Source organism: Mesoplodon densirostris, chromosome 5 (genome assembly GCF_025265405.1).
Source record: "Mesoplodon densirostris isolate mMesDen1 chromosome 5, mMesDen1 primary haplotype, whole genome shotgun sequence".
Classification (NCBI taxonomy): Eukaryota; Metazoa; Chordata; class Mammalia; order Artiodactyla; family Ziphiidae; genus Mesoplodon; species Mesoplodon densirostris.
In genome coordinates, this window is record NC_082665.1 from 83,279,591 (window position 1) to 83,294,745 (window position 15,155).

Sequence of the window (15,155 nt, forward strand, 5' to 3'; positions counted from 1 at the left end):
TACAGAAAAGCTGAAAACGTACAAAGAAGAGCCATATACCTTCCATCTAGACTCAACAATGAACAATTTTGTTAAGTGTTTATCGGATAATAATTTGTTTTGTCATATTTGCTTTTTATGTTTGTCTATTGTCCATCTATGTTGCATACTTTCATTCTTCAAGTTGTTTGGCTGTATACCTGAAAGTGAATTGCATATATCATGACACTTCTTGGAGTATCACGTTTTTTGTTTAAGAGTGGATTCCTTTGTGACAACCTGGATAGCTAGCCCTAGAGGGTATCATGGTAAGTGAAGTAAGTCAGAGAAAGACAGATACTGTATGATTTTACTTAAATGTGGAGTTTAAAAAGCAAAACAAGTGAACAAACATAACAAAATGGAAACAGCCTCACAGATACAGAGAACAACCCAGTAGATGGTGGTCAGAGGGGAGGGAGGGGCAGGAGGAGTGAAATAGGTGAGGGAGATGAAAAGGTGCAAACTTCATTACGAAATAAATGAGGCACAGGGATAAAGTGTTTCTTAAAAAAAAAAAATGGAGAACGCTTTTCAGATTTTCTAATGCTAGCTAAATTTCTAGCTGTTTTATATAGAGCTGATTGCTTCAATTTGTGGCTTCTGCAGATTTTTAACTGCTTGTTTTTAGGAGTATAAATGTTACTTTTTTGCAGACCTGTGAGGTAAAAAAAAAAAAGGCCCTTGCATATGCTATTGTTGTCTATGTTCATTTTAATGTTTCTGCAGCTTGGAAATAATAAAATATAACCTACAGGGTCGCTGGCTAGTCTATTTCATCCACCTATTAAATGCTAGTTGAATTAGAGTCTGCTGGAATGTATCATATATTGTATTCATTGAGATTGTGAAAGAAAATGTTAAACTAGAGGATGTTGGACATTGCCAGGGAGTTCTACCATACTGTTCAGAATTGCTTCATCCAAAAACCATCTGATGTGAAAGACATATCCTAGTCCTTTCCCTTAGTGGATAATAGACATGAAATAACTTTTAAATTCCTTTGTTTTCCTTGATTTGTAGATTTGGCTCTATAACTTCAGGTTCCTAGAAAAAAAGACCTTTAAAAAGTATTGAGCAAATGTTTTCAAGGCATTTGTTAAATGCTTTAAATGCATTATCCATTTTAGTTTTCACAACCCTATGAAACTAGGTACTATTATTATGACCATTTTGTAATAGAGGCAAAAGCACAGAGTAAGGTAAATAACTTATCTAAGACCACACAGCACATTAACTTTTCAAATTGATAATGCATTTATGATACTTATCAAACCAAGTGCATTTTCCCATGAATATGTCTGTTGCTACAGTAGCATCAAGCCTGAAAAATTGTGTTGCTTTGGCATTTCATCAGCATCTCATGCTATTCACACTGACTTTGAATATTGTTCCTGATGAGGAAATACCTTCATAGAATTTAGCACAGTTCCTCTTGCTGTTGCTAACAGTCAGAAATATTAGAACTAAGATGGGTAAATTTGGAAGTGCTTTTAACTTGTTAAACATTTTGGTTATGAAGATACGGTGCCAGAAAAGAGTCGAGATATCTAACACAACACCAGCGTTTCATAGGCAACGACACAGGCCCAGCTGGTGGGAGTAACTAGAATAGGATCACATAGGAACCCATCCAGGACCAGAACCCACATCTTTTGTTAACTCATTAGTTTGGCTAGAGTTGGTAAAGACCACATACCAGCCAAAGTCTGTATAAGGAAAAAATTAATGAGAATATTCATAAATGAGGGTTTCTTTTACACCACTGTTGTAAAGGATGATTGTTGGCTAATTTAAAGACAGTATTGTGTTGGAGAATGGTAGCAGCACTAGGCCTGCGGCAGTATCGCCCTGATTCCCAACCCTGGCAGCACTTTAAAAATTACTTGGGGAGCTTTAAAGAGAAATACCCAGGCCAACCCCTAGATACTCTGATTCTTTGCATCAAGATCAAAAGTTTTCCAGCTTATTCTAGTATACAGGCAGGGTTAAAGACCATTGCAGTATGACCTGTACCTCCAAAACATGAAATGCAGGATTTGTTCGGGTGTGTCACATTATTAATATTCTTTTGTGTGATGTTAGTGATGGGCTATTGGTTCTTAGCTTGGTAAGTTTATCTTTAAAGATGTACAGTCAATTTCTGTTATTCCTTACCTCCTTGCTCACTCTTAGATTTACGTTGTGAAGTCACTAAAATTTAATACTGAAATTTTAGGATTTTTCATATTTTAATACTTTTGAAATCTGGATGAGTCTTAAAATTGATGCCAGTGAAGTGAGGCAGCCACCAGGTAAGTAGTAAATTGTGACATGTAGGAATATATCCCTTTGTAGAAAGCATCTACTTGCATTGCTAAAACTGTCCATTTTTGAATTAGAGCTTTAATTGCTGCTTAAAACGTCTTCAAATAAAACTGTAATGCATCGTTGAAATAGTTCATGTTTTCCCAGGCAATTTATTGTGAGCATGGATTCATTATCCTTTCAAATAAGTGCCAGGCAGCATGCTAGTGATTGTAGCACTTTGAAAGTTAGGAAAGGTCACAGGACAGGTCATAGAATTTTCTAAGCTGAGAGAAATCAGTGTGATAAACTCATATGTCATGAAGCACTATCATTCAAGGGCCAATATAGAAACTTCCAATTGACTTTCAAAAGAACTTACTTAACTTCTAACTATTCATAACTCAGGAAAAACAAAACTATAAGTAGAATCAAATGGAATGCAGGCAAAATCCTGGTGTTATTTTGTATGTCTTAAAATTTTTGAAAGTTCTAAAGAGATTAGGAAAATAAATGTGATGCTGTTATTGTCATTGGGTCAGAGTGATTCAGAATTCTTTAGACTCTTAATGAATAAAAGAGGGCTTAGGAAATTTAGAGGTTTTCATTTTATGTCAAGGCAGATGAAGTAATTTTTCTCCTCTGTTAGCTAGCAAAATCAGTATTAGTAAAATCAGTCAGCAATTTTAGAGTTTGTGCTAGAAGTTCTGATGGTGATATTGAGAAATGTTTAGTTGGTTTAACTTACAGGTTTTGTAAATTTATAAATTAGGTAATTTTTTTGTATGTCGTATGTGTAGAATTCACCTTCATAATCTATTGTACCGAAATCTGTTAAAGGGTTACCACCTTAGCTTCCTTACCTGATTGAATTATGGTCACATTTGTGAGCCTAATCTCACTAATTTAAAATGCCTTTACAAGGATGAGAGGACTTCTAGAAAGTTGAGACAAGAAAGCTAAAACCCCTTTCTAGCTCTTAATGTGACACTGAAAGATTAAAAATCACAGGACATTGAATATGCTCTTATAATGCTCTTGGCACTTTTTTCCCAAGATATTTAGGGAACTTCAGTTAGAGGAGTTTATTACTTGGTTCTGGCATCGTTTGTCACTAGATTGTTTGATATCTTAGGGAAAGTATTTTCTCTGCATTATCATATATGTGGGAGATCTGATGTTTTCTTTAAATGATTGTTTCCAGTGCTTTGGAAAACTTACAGTCCTTAAATCCAAAGGATATTGGGAAGATGAATGCAAAGGGTTTGGGGTTTTAAACAGAATAATACATGATCTGCCTCTGCTAAAAAGTAACAGTATAATTCATCTTATTTTTATCTTGTAAGAGTCTATGTCTTAAAATTTTTTCTATTTAGTATAAACTTTTTCAGTTTTCTAATACAGACAAAAAGGTAACATTTTCTTATGTTTTAAAAGGGCTGATGCTTCCTAACCAACTACTGATCAAGGAACCCGGCTAAGGGTTTTGAGACATGAATATAAGCAGTCCATTAAATACTAATTTTGAGAGGCAAATGCTGGCCACATTTCCTGGATCAATTCTTCCTGCCTTGGGGAGGTACTCCACAAATCTGGTAATGGTACATATTGTGTTTGTTTTTATAAATTACTTAGGCCAGTACTGGGTCCAAGTTGTCCTTATAAATGAAAATTGTAAATACTTTATGTACTTTCAGTTACATCACTGTTCCATTTAATACATGTTTGCAGACACTCGGCTTTATCTCTGAGACACTCTTTATTTGTAAAATTTTTATTAATATATAAATACTTTAATTCCAGCTTAGCACAGATTTTGCCTATATAGACAAATCTCTACAAACACATGTAACACATTTTATTTAGAAACAAACATTTATTTAAAAGTAGATATCAAATTTAAAAGGAATACTTGCTCAAAATCATAAAAAATAGTAAAGTTCCTTTTAAACAGGTAATATTTTCCCTACGATTTGCTTTCACTGAAATATATTATCTTTTTTAACATACTAGGTAGAAGCAATTTAACAACACAGAATAGTTAGCTACAATATGTTCAAAATATTGAGAAATGCAGATTTATAGATGTGACCATCAATTTTATTTTGTTATGTTTTTTAAATACTTACTGGTCCAGCTGCAGCATACACTAACTGACTTGGTTTTACATTTTAGGGCTAAAACCCTGAGGAACCTGCAGAGTAACTGTTTAGCACTGAGCAGAGTTCAGTTTGCATGTGCTCCCAGAGTTAAAAACTAAACCAAACCAATCAAAAACCAAAAATCCCAGTATCTTTTAATTTTTGAGTATTTACTTGTAATCACAGGCTTTCCCAAATTATTAGAATGCCTTATACCTTGGCTATTTTACTAGAATAATGATTTAGGCTATTAAGTGTAGTCATTTTGTTCAGAATTTAGTATAAACAGATCTTTTTTGCTTTTCAGAAATTACTAAGCTCTGTTGGTGCCACAGCTGATCCCTCTTCAGTTCCAGAGGCTTCTTCTGGTGTCTGTAGCTCTTGACAGTGGTACTTCACCTTCAGTGGTTTGCCAGGGTACCAGACCAAGTGAATATGACAGGGAATCATTTCCTGGGAAATAAGAGTTCTAAAATATTATGATCTGCAAAAACTTCTGGTTTAAACAGTTCTATATACCGTTTTGTTTTACCTGTGTTGAGAATTCATGGAGTAGAACAGTATAATCAAAATCAATTGCATCTTCATTTGTTTTCTAGAAGAAGAAAGAAAGAGTTAGTGTGATAGATAGTGTGGGTTTATATTAGCTTAGAATTTGGAAGGCTCGTCTTGTATCACCTGCCTTGAATGGGTGGATGGGTGCCTTGAATCACCTGCCGCCTCTTTGATTCTAGCCTCATCTCCTTTGGTGGTATCCTGTATTAAGATGTGGAAGTTGTTGATTCTTACTGTTTTGCCACTGTCATGATAATCTAGTAAGGTCCTTCTGTCACTTTTTCTCTCTAATATTTATGGGTTTTGATGGAGATTAAGGTTTATGAGAATAGGCAGAATCTTTTGACAACCTAAGGAATCTAGATACTGTATATGCACCTCAAGCTGATTTATAGCCCGGATATGCCAGGCAATAAGACAAGGGGCAGGGCAATCAGGATTTCTAGAAGGACACCATGGGCCAGGTTCTCTGCTAGGCACTTTATACATGTTCTCATGGAATTCTCCTGTCTTGCAAGAATATGTATTATGAGCCTTCTTTTACAGGGAAGGCAACTTGGGGTTACAGCTAATAGGTGACAAGTGGGGATTCAAACCCAGATCTACTGACTCCACCACCCACATCCTTCATGCTGTACCACACTGCTTCTAAAACCAGCACATTTTATAGGTAAGCAGGCAGTCTCCCTCAGCTCTTTTATTCTCTTGATTTCTATAAATTTTAAGAGTGACTAAACTGATTTCCTGCTTTCTATTTGACAGTAACTGTTTTGAGGGGAAAAGGTTGGGGCACAAAAGTGCTTATCCCTTTACTAGTAAAAACGGAAGAGAAGGAATAAAAAAATTAATTTGGATTATGATTTTAATCTACCAGGCTTTTCATTGAGACTAAGAATATGCAAAAACAAAAAGGACTTGATATTAAGTTTTGTCTTCCCTTTGCTTACATTGATGAAGTACTTTTACAAGCCATGAAATTTCCATCAGGTGGAGGGGGTACTAGAGGGATATGATACAAGAGAGAGCCTGGATCAATCAGAAATTGACTGCTTTTCTGTGGTGCTTTGCATCATTGGGTAGGTTTCTCTTCTGCCTCGCAGTGTACCCATGAATGGTCAAAGCAAATATCCAAAACACAGGCTGCAAAGTCAGAATTCATGAGAGAAAATGTAGCATTTTTTATCTAAAGGAACAGTTTCTGGAGGCTCCAGTTATCAGTTGGGCATTGCTGGGTTTGGGGGTCGATTTAGCCTTGTCTGACTCTCATTTGGTGACGATGTTGACCTTGGACTATATTGACACAGCTGGCTGCTGTGCTGTGTAATTTTTGTCTCAGATTTTTGTGCTGCCTGCACTTTTTCTCAAGGTCTGTTTACCATGTATTTCTACAGTTAAAAAATTGGTCTTATAAAGTGTTTTTTCAGGACAGTGCCTCTTTCTGTTTCTGAAAATAGCATTTCTTAAGGAAATCACGGCAATCTCCAGATTTTAGGCAAAAAGGAAGAAAGGCTTGAAACAAATGATGGCATTCCAAGTCCATTTGACAAACTCCTGCTCAATACAAAGTGTTACCCATTTTTTAATAATCCAAACAAAAATTTGGATTATTATAATGCTTGGGCACCCTCTACATTTAATTAAGACCTTCCTCAGTAAGGCTACTGAGACACACCTCATGTTTCTGTTCATAGATTCTTCCTCCTTCAGGGGGAAGCGCCCTAAGACCAAACCAAACCAGGCCTTATTAAAGAGCTGCAGCCCAGACATGGCACAGCCCAGCCTGGCAAAGTACCCAGGGGGCACTGCCCACACCAAGCAAGGCTCTGCCAGGAAGTCATCATTTTTAATACTCAGAAATAATCTCCTTGGTTTTGTTCAAATCATCACATATGTCAAATCCTTATAGTCCAAATTGATGATTTACTGTCACATTTTTCTGATAACTTAGCACTTTAATCTTCCTAGAGACAGAATGAAATATTTGGTTTCCTTATACTTACTCGTGACCTACCCCACCCCTACTGCTCCCCTCCCCACTAAAAAAGAAAGGAATGATCCCTAGCAGAACCAGTGTGGTTTTAGGAAAGATTAAGTAGGCTTAGGTTATTAATATTAATATATGCTATCAAAAGTTGATTTTTTTTAATTGAAGTTTAGTTGATTTACAGTGTTGTTAGTTTCTGGTATACAGCTAAGTGATTCAGTTATACATATTCTTTTTAATATTTTTTCCATTATGGTTTATTACAGGATATTGAATCTAGTTCCCTGTGATATACAGTAGGTCCTTGTTGGTTATTTTATTTATTTTTTAAGTAAATTTATTTATTTTTGACTGTGTTGGGTCTTCGTTGTTGCACTCAGGCTTTCTCCACTTGGGGCGAGCGGGGGCTACTCTCCGTTGCAGTGTGCGGGCTTCTCATTACAGTGGCTTCTCTTGTCGCAAAGCACGGGTTTTAGGCGTGCGGGCTTCCGTAGTTGTGGCGCGCAGGCTGTAGAGCGCAGGCTTGGTAGTTGTGGCGCACAGACTTAGTTGCTCCATGGCATGTGGGATCTTCCCGGACCAGGGCTCCAACCCATGTCCCCTGCATTGGCAGGCAGGTTCTTAACCATTGCACCACCAGGGAAGTCCATATCTATTTTATATATTGTATCTGTTAATCCCAAACCCCTAATTTATCCCTCCCCTACCCCCTTTCCCCTTTGGTAACCGTTAAGTGTGTTTTCTACATCTGTGAGTCTACTTCTGTTTCATAAATAAGTTCATTTGTGCCATATTTTAGATTCCACATATAAGTAATATCATATGGTATTTGTCTTTCTCTTTCTGACTTATTTCACTTAGTATGAGAATCTCTCGGTCCATCTATGAAGCTGCAAATGGCAAAATTTCATTCTCTTTTATGGTTGAGTAGTATTCTGTTGTGTGCCTGTACCACATCTTCTTTATCCATTCATCTGTCGATGGACACTTAGGTTGCGTCCAAGTCTTGGCTATTGTGAATAGTGCTGCTGTGAACGTTGGGGTGCATGTATCTTTTCGAGCTATAGTTTTCTCTGGATGTATGCCCAGGAGTGGGATTGCTGGATCATATGGTAACTATTTGTAGTTTTTTAAGGAACCTCCATACTGTTCTCCATAGTGGCTGTACCAATTTACATTCCCACCAGCAGTTGTAGGAGGGTTCCTTTTGCTCCACACCCTCTCCAGTATTTGTAGATGTTTTAATGATGCCCATTCTGACCAGTGTGAGGTAGTACCTCATGGTAGTTTTGATTTGCATCTCTAATAATTAGCAATGTTGACCATCTTTTCCTGTTGGCCATCTGTATGTCTTCCTTGGAGAAATGTCTGTTTAGATCTTCTGCCCATTTTTTGATTGGGTTGTTTTTTTGCTATTGAATTGTAGGAGCTGTTTGTACAGTTTGGAAATTAAGCCCTTGTTGGTCACATCGTTTGCAAATATTTTCTCCCATTCTGTAGGTTGTCTTTTCGTTTTGTTTATGGTTTCCTTTGTTCTGCAAAAGCTTATAAGTTTGATTAGGTCCCAGTTGTTTATTTTTGCTTTTATTTCTACTGCCTTGGGAGACTGACCTAAGAAAACATTGCTACAATTTATGTCAGAGGATGTTTTGCCTATGTTCTTTTCAAGGAGTTTTATGGTATCAAGTCAAAAGTAGATTTCTTAGCAGAATAAGGTAAATACGATGGTTTCTGTAATGTACTATTGGCCGATGGAGGCCTCTAGTTAGGGGGAAGACTTGGGCTGGCTGCCAGTGATGTGCTGCCTGTTAGATAGTTTGGGATGCTGACAGTATCTGATACTGATAAGATTTGGAACAATGCTGGAAAAGTAACAGTTTTACTTTTCTCAGTTCACATTAAAGGCTAAAGGGTGTCAGGAAAGTCCTTATCCGTTTTTTTTTCCCTAGCCATCAGATATCTCCCCTGCCCTCGGCTTAGTCCTCGTGGTTTGGGAAAGACATCTGTTCTTCAGTCCTAAGGCAATAACTGCCAGTAAGATGGGTCTTATATTTGTATTTCAGCTATTTCTTAGCGCACTCTTCTCTCAGGCTGTGTTCATTTGGGGCTGTGAAATTTATAAGGCTGCACTGCCTTACACAATTGGATTAAAAGGTGAGTTTATCCCTGAGTGCAGAGATAGTAATTCCCACCCAGAAAGCTTTTGGAAAAAACTATAATCCCTATAGATTCCTGAGCTACCTTGGGCCACAGGCACCTCCAGCCACTCCCTGCTTCTCTGTCTTTGCTTTGTCAGCCCTACTGTCCTGCTTCTAGTCTCCAGGGACAGTCCCTAGACTTTCTGATCGTAATGACTTTTTTAGAAATTGTTGCTTGTTTTGCTTGTTGTTATGTTGCTTATTCTTCTGAAAGATCACAAGAATCTTTAGTAGCCACCAAATAGCAGAATTTGAAAATCTATGTGGGTATGTGCATGCTTTTATTTAAGAGAACTCTAATCTTGGAAGCTAAGCAGGGTTGGTCCTGGTTAGTAACTTGGATGGGAGGCTGCCTGGGAATACTGGGTGCTGTAGGCTTTTTTTAAAAAAAAACCTCTAATCTGAAATGCATGCATATCAACCTTAATCCAAATTTCCCAATTGCTTCAGTATTTTAGATTTATGTTAGTTTCGAGGGCTTCATTCAGTAAGCTTGTTGACCCTCATTTCATAGCCCTAAGAGAAGAAGTGATTTGCCTTAGGTGACCCAACCAAGTCAGCTGCATCTTCAATAACTATTTATCTAAAACACAGACACCACAGGGTAAAAAGTATCTGAAAGTCCTGTTCCCCCTGCATTTTTGTTTTCTTAGCTCTACAATTACATTTGTCCCCACTTTCCCAATTGCAGGGATATTAATGGACAGATGATGGACATCAAAGAAAGACTGGCTAGAATGAGCGAGAAACGGGGCTGCTGTTTTCAAACCATAGTATGTCCTGGTCTTTACTTAGGTGATGTGTCATTTATAAATGCAAAAGAATGGAAAACAATGCCATTAAAAGATCCTAATTTTTTCTCTTGTGTCCCTGTTGCTCTATTCCTATTGAGTTTTTCTCTGACATTCATTAAAATTAGTTCTATTATCTTGATGCCATTTTCTACACTAAACAAAAAATTTCCCCTAACTTCTCAGTTAAAGGAAAAGCCTTCTGTTGAGGACGTGATTGTCTTGGTAGACGAGAGAAACTTTCTACCTGCAGCCAAAGAATCGGTGCTGTGCCCTAACTCCTGGTGTAACAGCAGTCAATTACACGGCCATTTCTATCAAAGCCACTCCATAGGGGAAAGAAACGTTCATTTTGGTAAGGAATGAAACTACATTTCAAACAGTTGTCTGCTTTACAAGTGGCCTTTGAAAGGTACACCAAGCTATTACTGGCATGAATAATGCTGACTGGACGCCAGGCAAGTCCTTGTACTCAGAAGATACTCACTGCTGTCCATCCATGGTGAATGTACTGCTTCAGCCACCCGTGAAGAAAACGATTTTTAGAAATTTGTACTTATGGTTGGCTCAGCCTGCCTCTGAGTAGTTGATACTGTTTAGTCTGGAAATGCCCCTCCCTCTCCACATGACATGTGCCTGACAAAAACCCCCACTCAGCCACCTCCTTGTCTGCACCCAACCAGTTGAGTGACTGGCCCTTCTCTAAATTCGTGACCGCAGACCTTCAGAGGCCTGCAGTGCTGCGTGATGCTCAAATCCACGCACTCCCACCCCCTCTCACCTCCTGTTCCATCCTCACGCTCAGCTGGTGACTTTGCCTCATTTTTCACTGAGAAGACAGAAGCAGTCAGAATAGAACTTCCACAGGCTGCCACGTGATACCCACCCTCCTACCAGCATCTGTGCCACACTTGAAAGCCTTCCTCCAGGTGCACTCTGTGCCCTTGTCCACAGTCATCTCCTGGATCGATCATATCCTCTCTTTATCTCCTCAAAGATATTAACTCCAGGGCTTCCCTGGTGGCGCAGTGTTTGAGAGTCCGCCTGCCAATGCAGGGGACACGGGTTCGTGCCCCAGTCTGGGAAGATCCCACATGCCGTGGAGCGGCTGGGCCCGTGAGCCATGGCCGCTGGGCCTGCGCGTCCGGAGCCTGTGCTCCACAACGGGAGAGGCCACAACAGTGAGAGGCCCGCATAACGCAAAAAAAAAAAAAAAAAAGATATTAACTCCAACAAGTCTTCCTTCTCTTCCCTACAAGTCCTACTTTGCCCCTCTCTACTGGATTTTTCTCAACATATAAATATGCTGTTAAATCGCCCAATCTAAAAATACAACGGAAAACCCTCCTTCAACCCTGTGCTTACGCATCCTCCAGCTCTAGCCCCCTCCCTCCCTTTTACTCCCCTTTACAGCTGAATTCCTTGAAATACATGGAGTGTGCACTTCCTCTCCCATTCTTTCCTGAACCTATTCTAATCAGGACTTTGCCCACACTGGGCCAGTGAGACAGCTTTTGATAAGCTCTCCATCTACTTCCAGCTTGCCTAAATCTAATGGTCAATTCTCGGTCCTCATCTTTCTTGACTTTCCAGCAGCTTTTGATAGTTAGTCAATTCTCATCCTTGAAACACTTTTTTTTTCTCATATCTCTAAACCCTCTAAAGTTGGAAGTGTTCCAGGACTCAATCCCTACATAACCTTTCTCTGTTTACACTCATTCTCTCATCCACTCTTGAGGCTTTAAAAACCATCTATGTGGTGATGACTCCAGCCTAGACATCTCCCCTAAACTTCAGACTCTTATGTCCAGATGACGATACAAATTCTCTACTTGGTTATGAAATTTAGAATGCTCCAACTCAAGCTAATTTCCACCCAAATCTGTTCCTCTGTAGTCTTCCCCAATCAGGAAATGAAAACTCTATCCTTCCAGTTACTCAGGCCAAAATCCTAAGAATCATCCTTGACTTTTCTTCTTCTTGGATATATCCATATCTAACCCATCAACAAATACTGCTGGTCTTACCTTCAAAACGCAAACACTTCTCACCACCTCACTGTTGCCACCCTGGTCCGAGCTACCACCAGGCCTTGCCTAGGCTACACATTACTGCTCTCCTTGCTTCCACCCTTGTCTGGCTACGGTCTGTTCTCAACACAGCAGCCAGAATGATCCTGCTGTAAGTCAGATCGTGTCACTTCTCTGCTAAAAACCCTGTAATGAGTAAAAGACAGGGTCCTTCTAATGGCCTTCCATGAACTGACCCCCTCCATCCAATCTCATCTCCTGGCACGCTCCCCTTGCTCAATCTCTTGCAGCCATACCAGCCTCACTGCTGTTTCTCCAACCCATCAGCCACAATGCCTCCTCCGTCCCCTCTGTCTGAAATGCCTTCCCTTCTGGAGGCGTGGCTTGCTCTCACTTCCCTTACGCCTCTGCTCAAATGAGAGGGGCCTTGCTTTAGACTAAAGCTTAATTCTGTCAATACCCTGCATTCCCTTTTCCCTACTTTATTTTTCTCCATAGCACCTACCACCATTTGATACGTATTTACTTGTTTATCGGTTCACTGTCTTTCTTCTCTCGCTAGAATTAGTCTCAATAAGGGCAGCTACACTGAGTTTTTTCTTTAGTGCTATATCCTCAGTCCCCACAACCATACCTGGCATTCACATATTTACTGAGTTAATGAAATGCAATTAAAACTCTTGCCACAAAGCTAGAAGTTCACATTAATTTAGTCTAAGAACATTGCATTGGTTGTACCTCCTGTGGAACAAGTTAATTGTCAGTTTTTCTTACCCACTGCTTCACACTGCTGAGCTGTGCCATGTAGTAGTGTAAAAACTGTGTTGTCTTTTCCCACATCACGTAAGAGCTGCCCAGAAAAGCTAAATCCCAGATGGGTCTCAGAGAGGGATCAATATGTCCATGACTATCTGGGGGCACAAAAAAAGTACATTCATATTAAGACATTTTCAGGACAAAATATTACAAGTTTCAGTAGTGAAGTGGGACTCGTATCTGTTTCTGCACTGTATGGAATCTTACATGCTTCAACTTGCCCTGCTAAGTAAAGCTACTATAACACAGTTTAAGGGCTATTTGCTGTACAATATAAATGCAAACTAAGAGCTATAATGATACTCAAAGTTAATCTAAAACCTTTCATCTAAAATCTTTTAATTAGATGGAAACATCCATCAGTCATCTTCTCCACATTACCTTCTGGTTTGGGTCCACAGTCAACGTGCTGGTCTTTGTCCTTCTCTGATGCTTGGCATTAAAGCTAATCTGTGTATTGGCAGCATCTGTCACTTTTTTGACTACATGAACAAATCAAGTGGGTTTTTCCTGTGGCATCGTTTTTGGAACTGCAATCTTTCTAATTCAGCAAACATTTATAAAAAATCTACTTAATATCAGATACTGCTATAGGTAGGGATACAATGACTAATAAATTACCTCTTGTGACTTTTAGGAACTCAGATTTTAGCAAGTAATTTATGAGCTATTCATGGACCATCATTTATGCAGTTTGAAGGAGATAGTGTATATTAAAGCCCAATAATAGTATAATATGTGAGGAGTACAAACAGCTTATTAGGAAATGAATCCTTCTTAGTAAAATAACCTTTCACATAAATTCTGCTCTGTATTGATAGAACTAGACTTGGCTGGTTTATAGTGGTAGTCGATTCAAAAGGCATTCATTGATTGCTTGGGTGCCGTGAGAGATGCAAAGAGAGGCCCTACCCTCCACTTGACAGCGTGGAAATGCAGCTGACACCTTCCTTAAGAAAAAGGGAGGATCAGAGAGCTGAGGGGACACAGGGAAGGGGGAGGTTTCTTTGGGCTGAAGAGGTTGGGGACAGCTTCACAGAGATGAGATTTGAGCTGAGCCTTGAATTCCTGTCATGTGTATGGAAGCGAGAGAGTGACAGACTTCCTTCCTAGTGCCACCAGGAGTTTAACTTGTGAGATCAAAACGAATTACCATAGAAGAAAAATTAGTTATACAAAACACCGTGAATAATGAGGACAACTGAAATTTGTAAATGCCAGTAGCACTGCTACAGAGTCACTTAGGACTTTGGTTATTCCCAGGTCCCCAGTCTTTTCTTCTGTATGTCATATACTTGGGCTCATCTATAGGAAGTTTATGAATTCATTAGAAGAGGAGAAATTTTTACTCTTCATAAAAGCCAGACAACTACTATTTAAGGGGAAAAACAGTGCAGAGCAAGGATATCCTAAAATGGATTAGATCTTCTCACTTAGCAGTTGTAGAGAAAACTGCTCAACAGTCAAATACCCTGGACTGATTAAATACTGAATGGGATCTGCTGAGATCTGAACTGGCTGCTCCAACATAGATTTTGATTCAACTTATCTAAAACCAAACCTTTTCAGTTTTAAGTAGATAATTTTAGATATACAGCCTACAAGCACCATTAAACATCTCTGCTGAATTTAAAGTGACAAGAGAACTTGTAGATTTTGTTGATGAAAACGTGCCCTATATTAAGCAAGAACTTTTCCGAAGCTTCATAGCAGCCACATTAAGTTAGACTCTTATAGAATGATCCTTGTGGGCATATAGGACTTAACTGAACATGATCCAGTTAACCTGCATTATTAAAAATTGTCCAAAATCTAGAGATCCTGTGGCAAAAGGACTGAGACCCTTTCAAAGAAAGGGTCCAATACGATTTCTAAAATTTGTGTTTTAAGAAGAATATATAAAACCCTATTTCCCCAACTAATGCTAATGAGGGGACCAATCCCTAAATAACCATAGATTTTAAGTATTAGTCATTGGCCCATTTATTTCAGACAGTTAAATATAAACAAATGCTACTACAATGTAAGATTCTGAATCTTCTTCATAATTCTTTGGAACAGGATTTAATCCAAGTTGTCAGAGCACTGTAATGCAAATAAACTCTCAAATTCAAGCTTCAGAATTTGAGAAACGCAGGGAGCAGTATCCCACCTCCGGGTTTTTCAGAACACTTAGTCTCAGTAACGGAGGGGACACAGATGCAGCCAGAAATGGAGACCACAGGTCCTCCACGCTGACACGGGTCTGTCACAGTCTCCGGGCAAATGAGTGAACTGAGAGAGAGAGAGTGGGATAGGGAGTGCTGTGGTGGTCATGTCAAGCTTAATAGCCCAGT

General features: G+C 39.0%; 1 protein-coding gene across 1 annotated transcript in view; it reads right to left on the reverse strand.

Moving 5' to 3' along the window:
* Positions 1-4,249: 4,249 nt before the first annotated feature.
* The window catches only part of RARRES1 (retinoic acid receptor responder 1), a 41,732-nt gene continuing 30,826 nt past the window's right edge, over positions 4,250-15,155 (reverse strand). The window contains exons 4-6 of the mRNA XM_060099994.1: positions 12,778-12,914; positions 4,978-5,040; positions 4,250-4,898 (exon numbers count right to left, since the gene is read on the reverse strand). Of these exons, the coding sequence (XP_059955977.1) occupies positions 4,749-4,898; positions 4,978-5,040; positions 12,778-12,914 (350 nt within the window). The 3' untranslated portion in view covers positions 4,250-4,748. The remainder of the gene's footprint in view (positions 4,899-4,977; positions 5,041-12,777; positions 12,915-15,155) is intronic.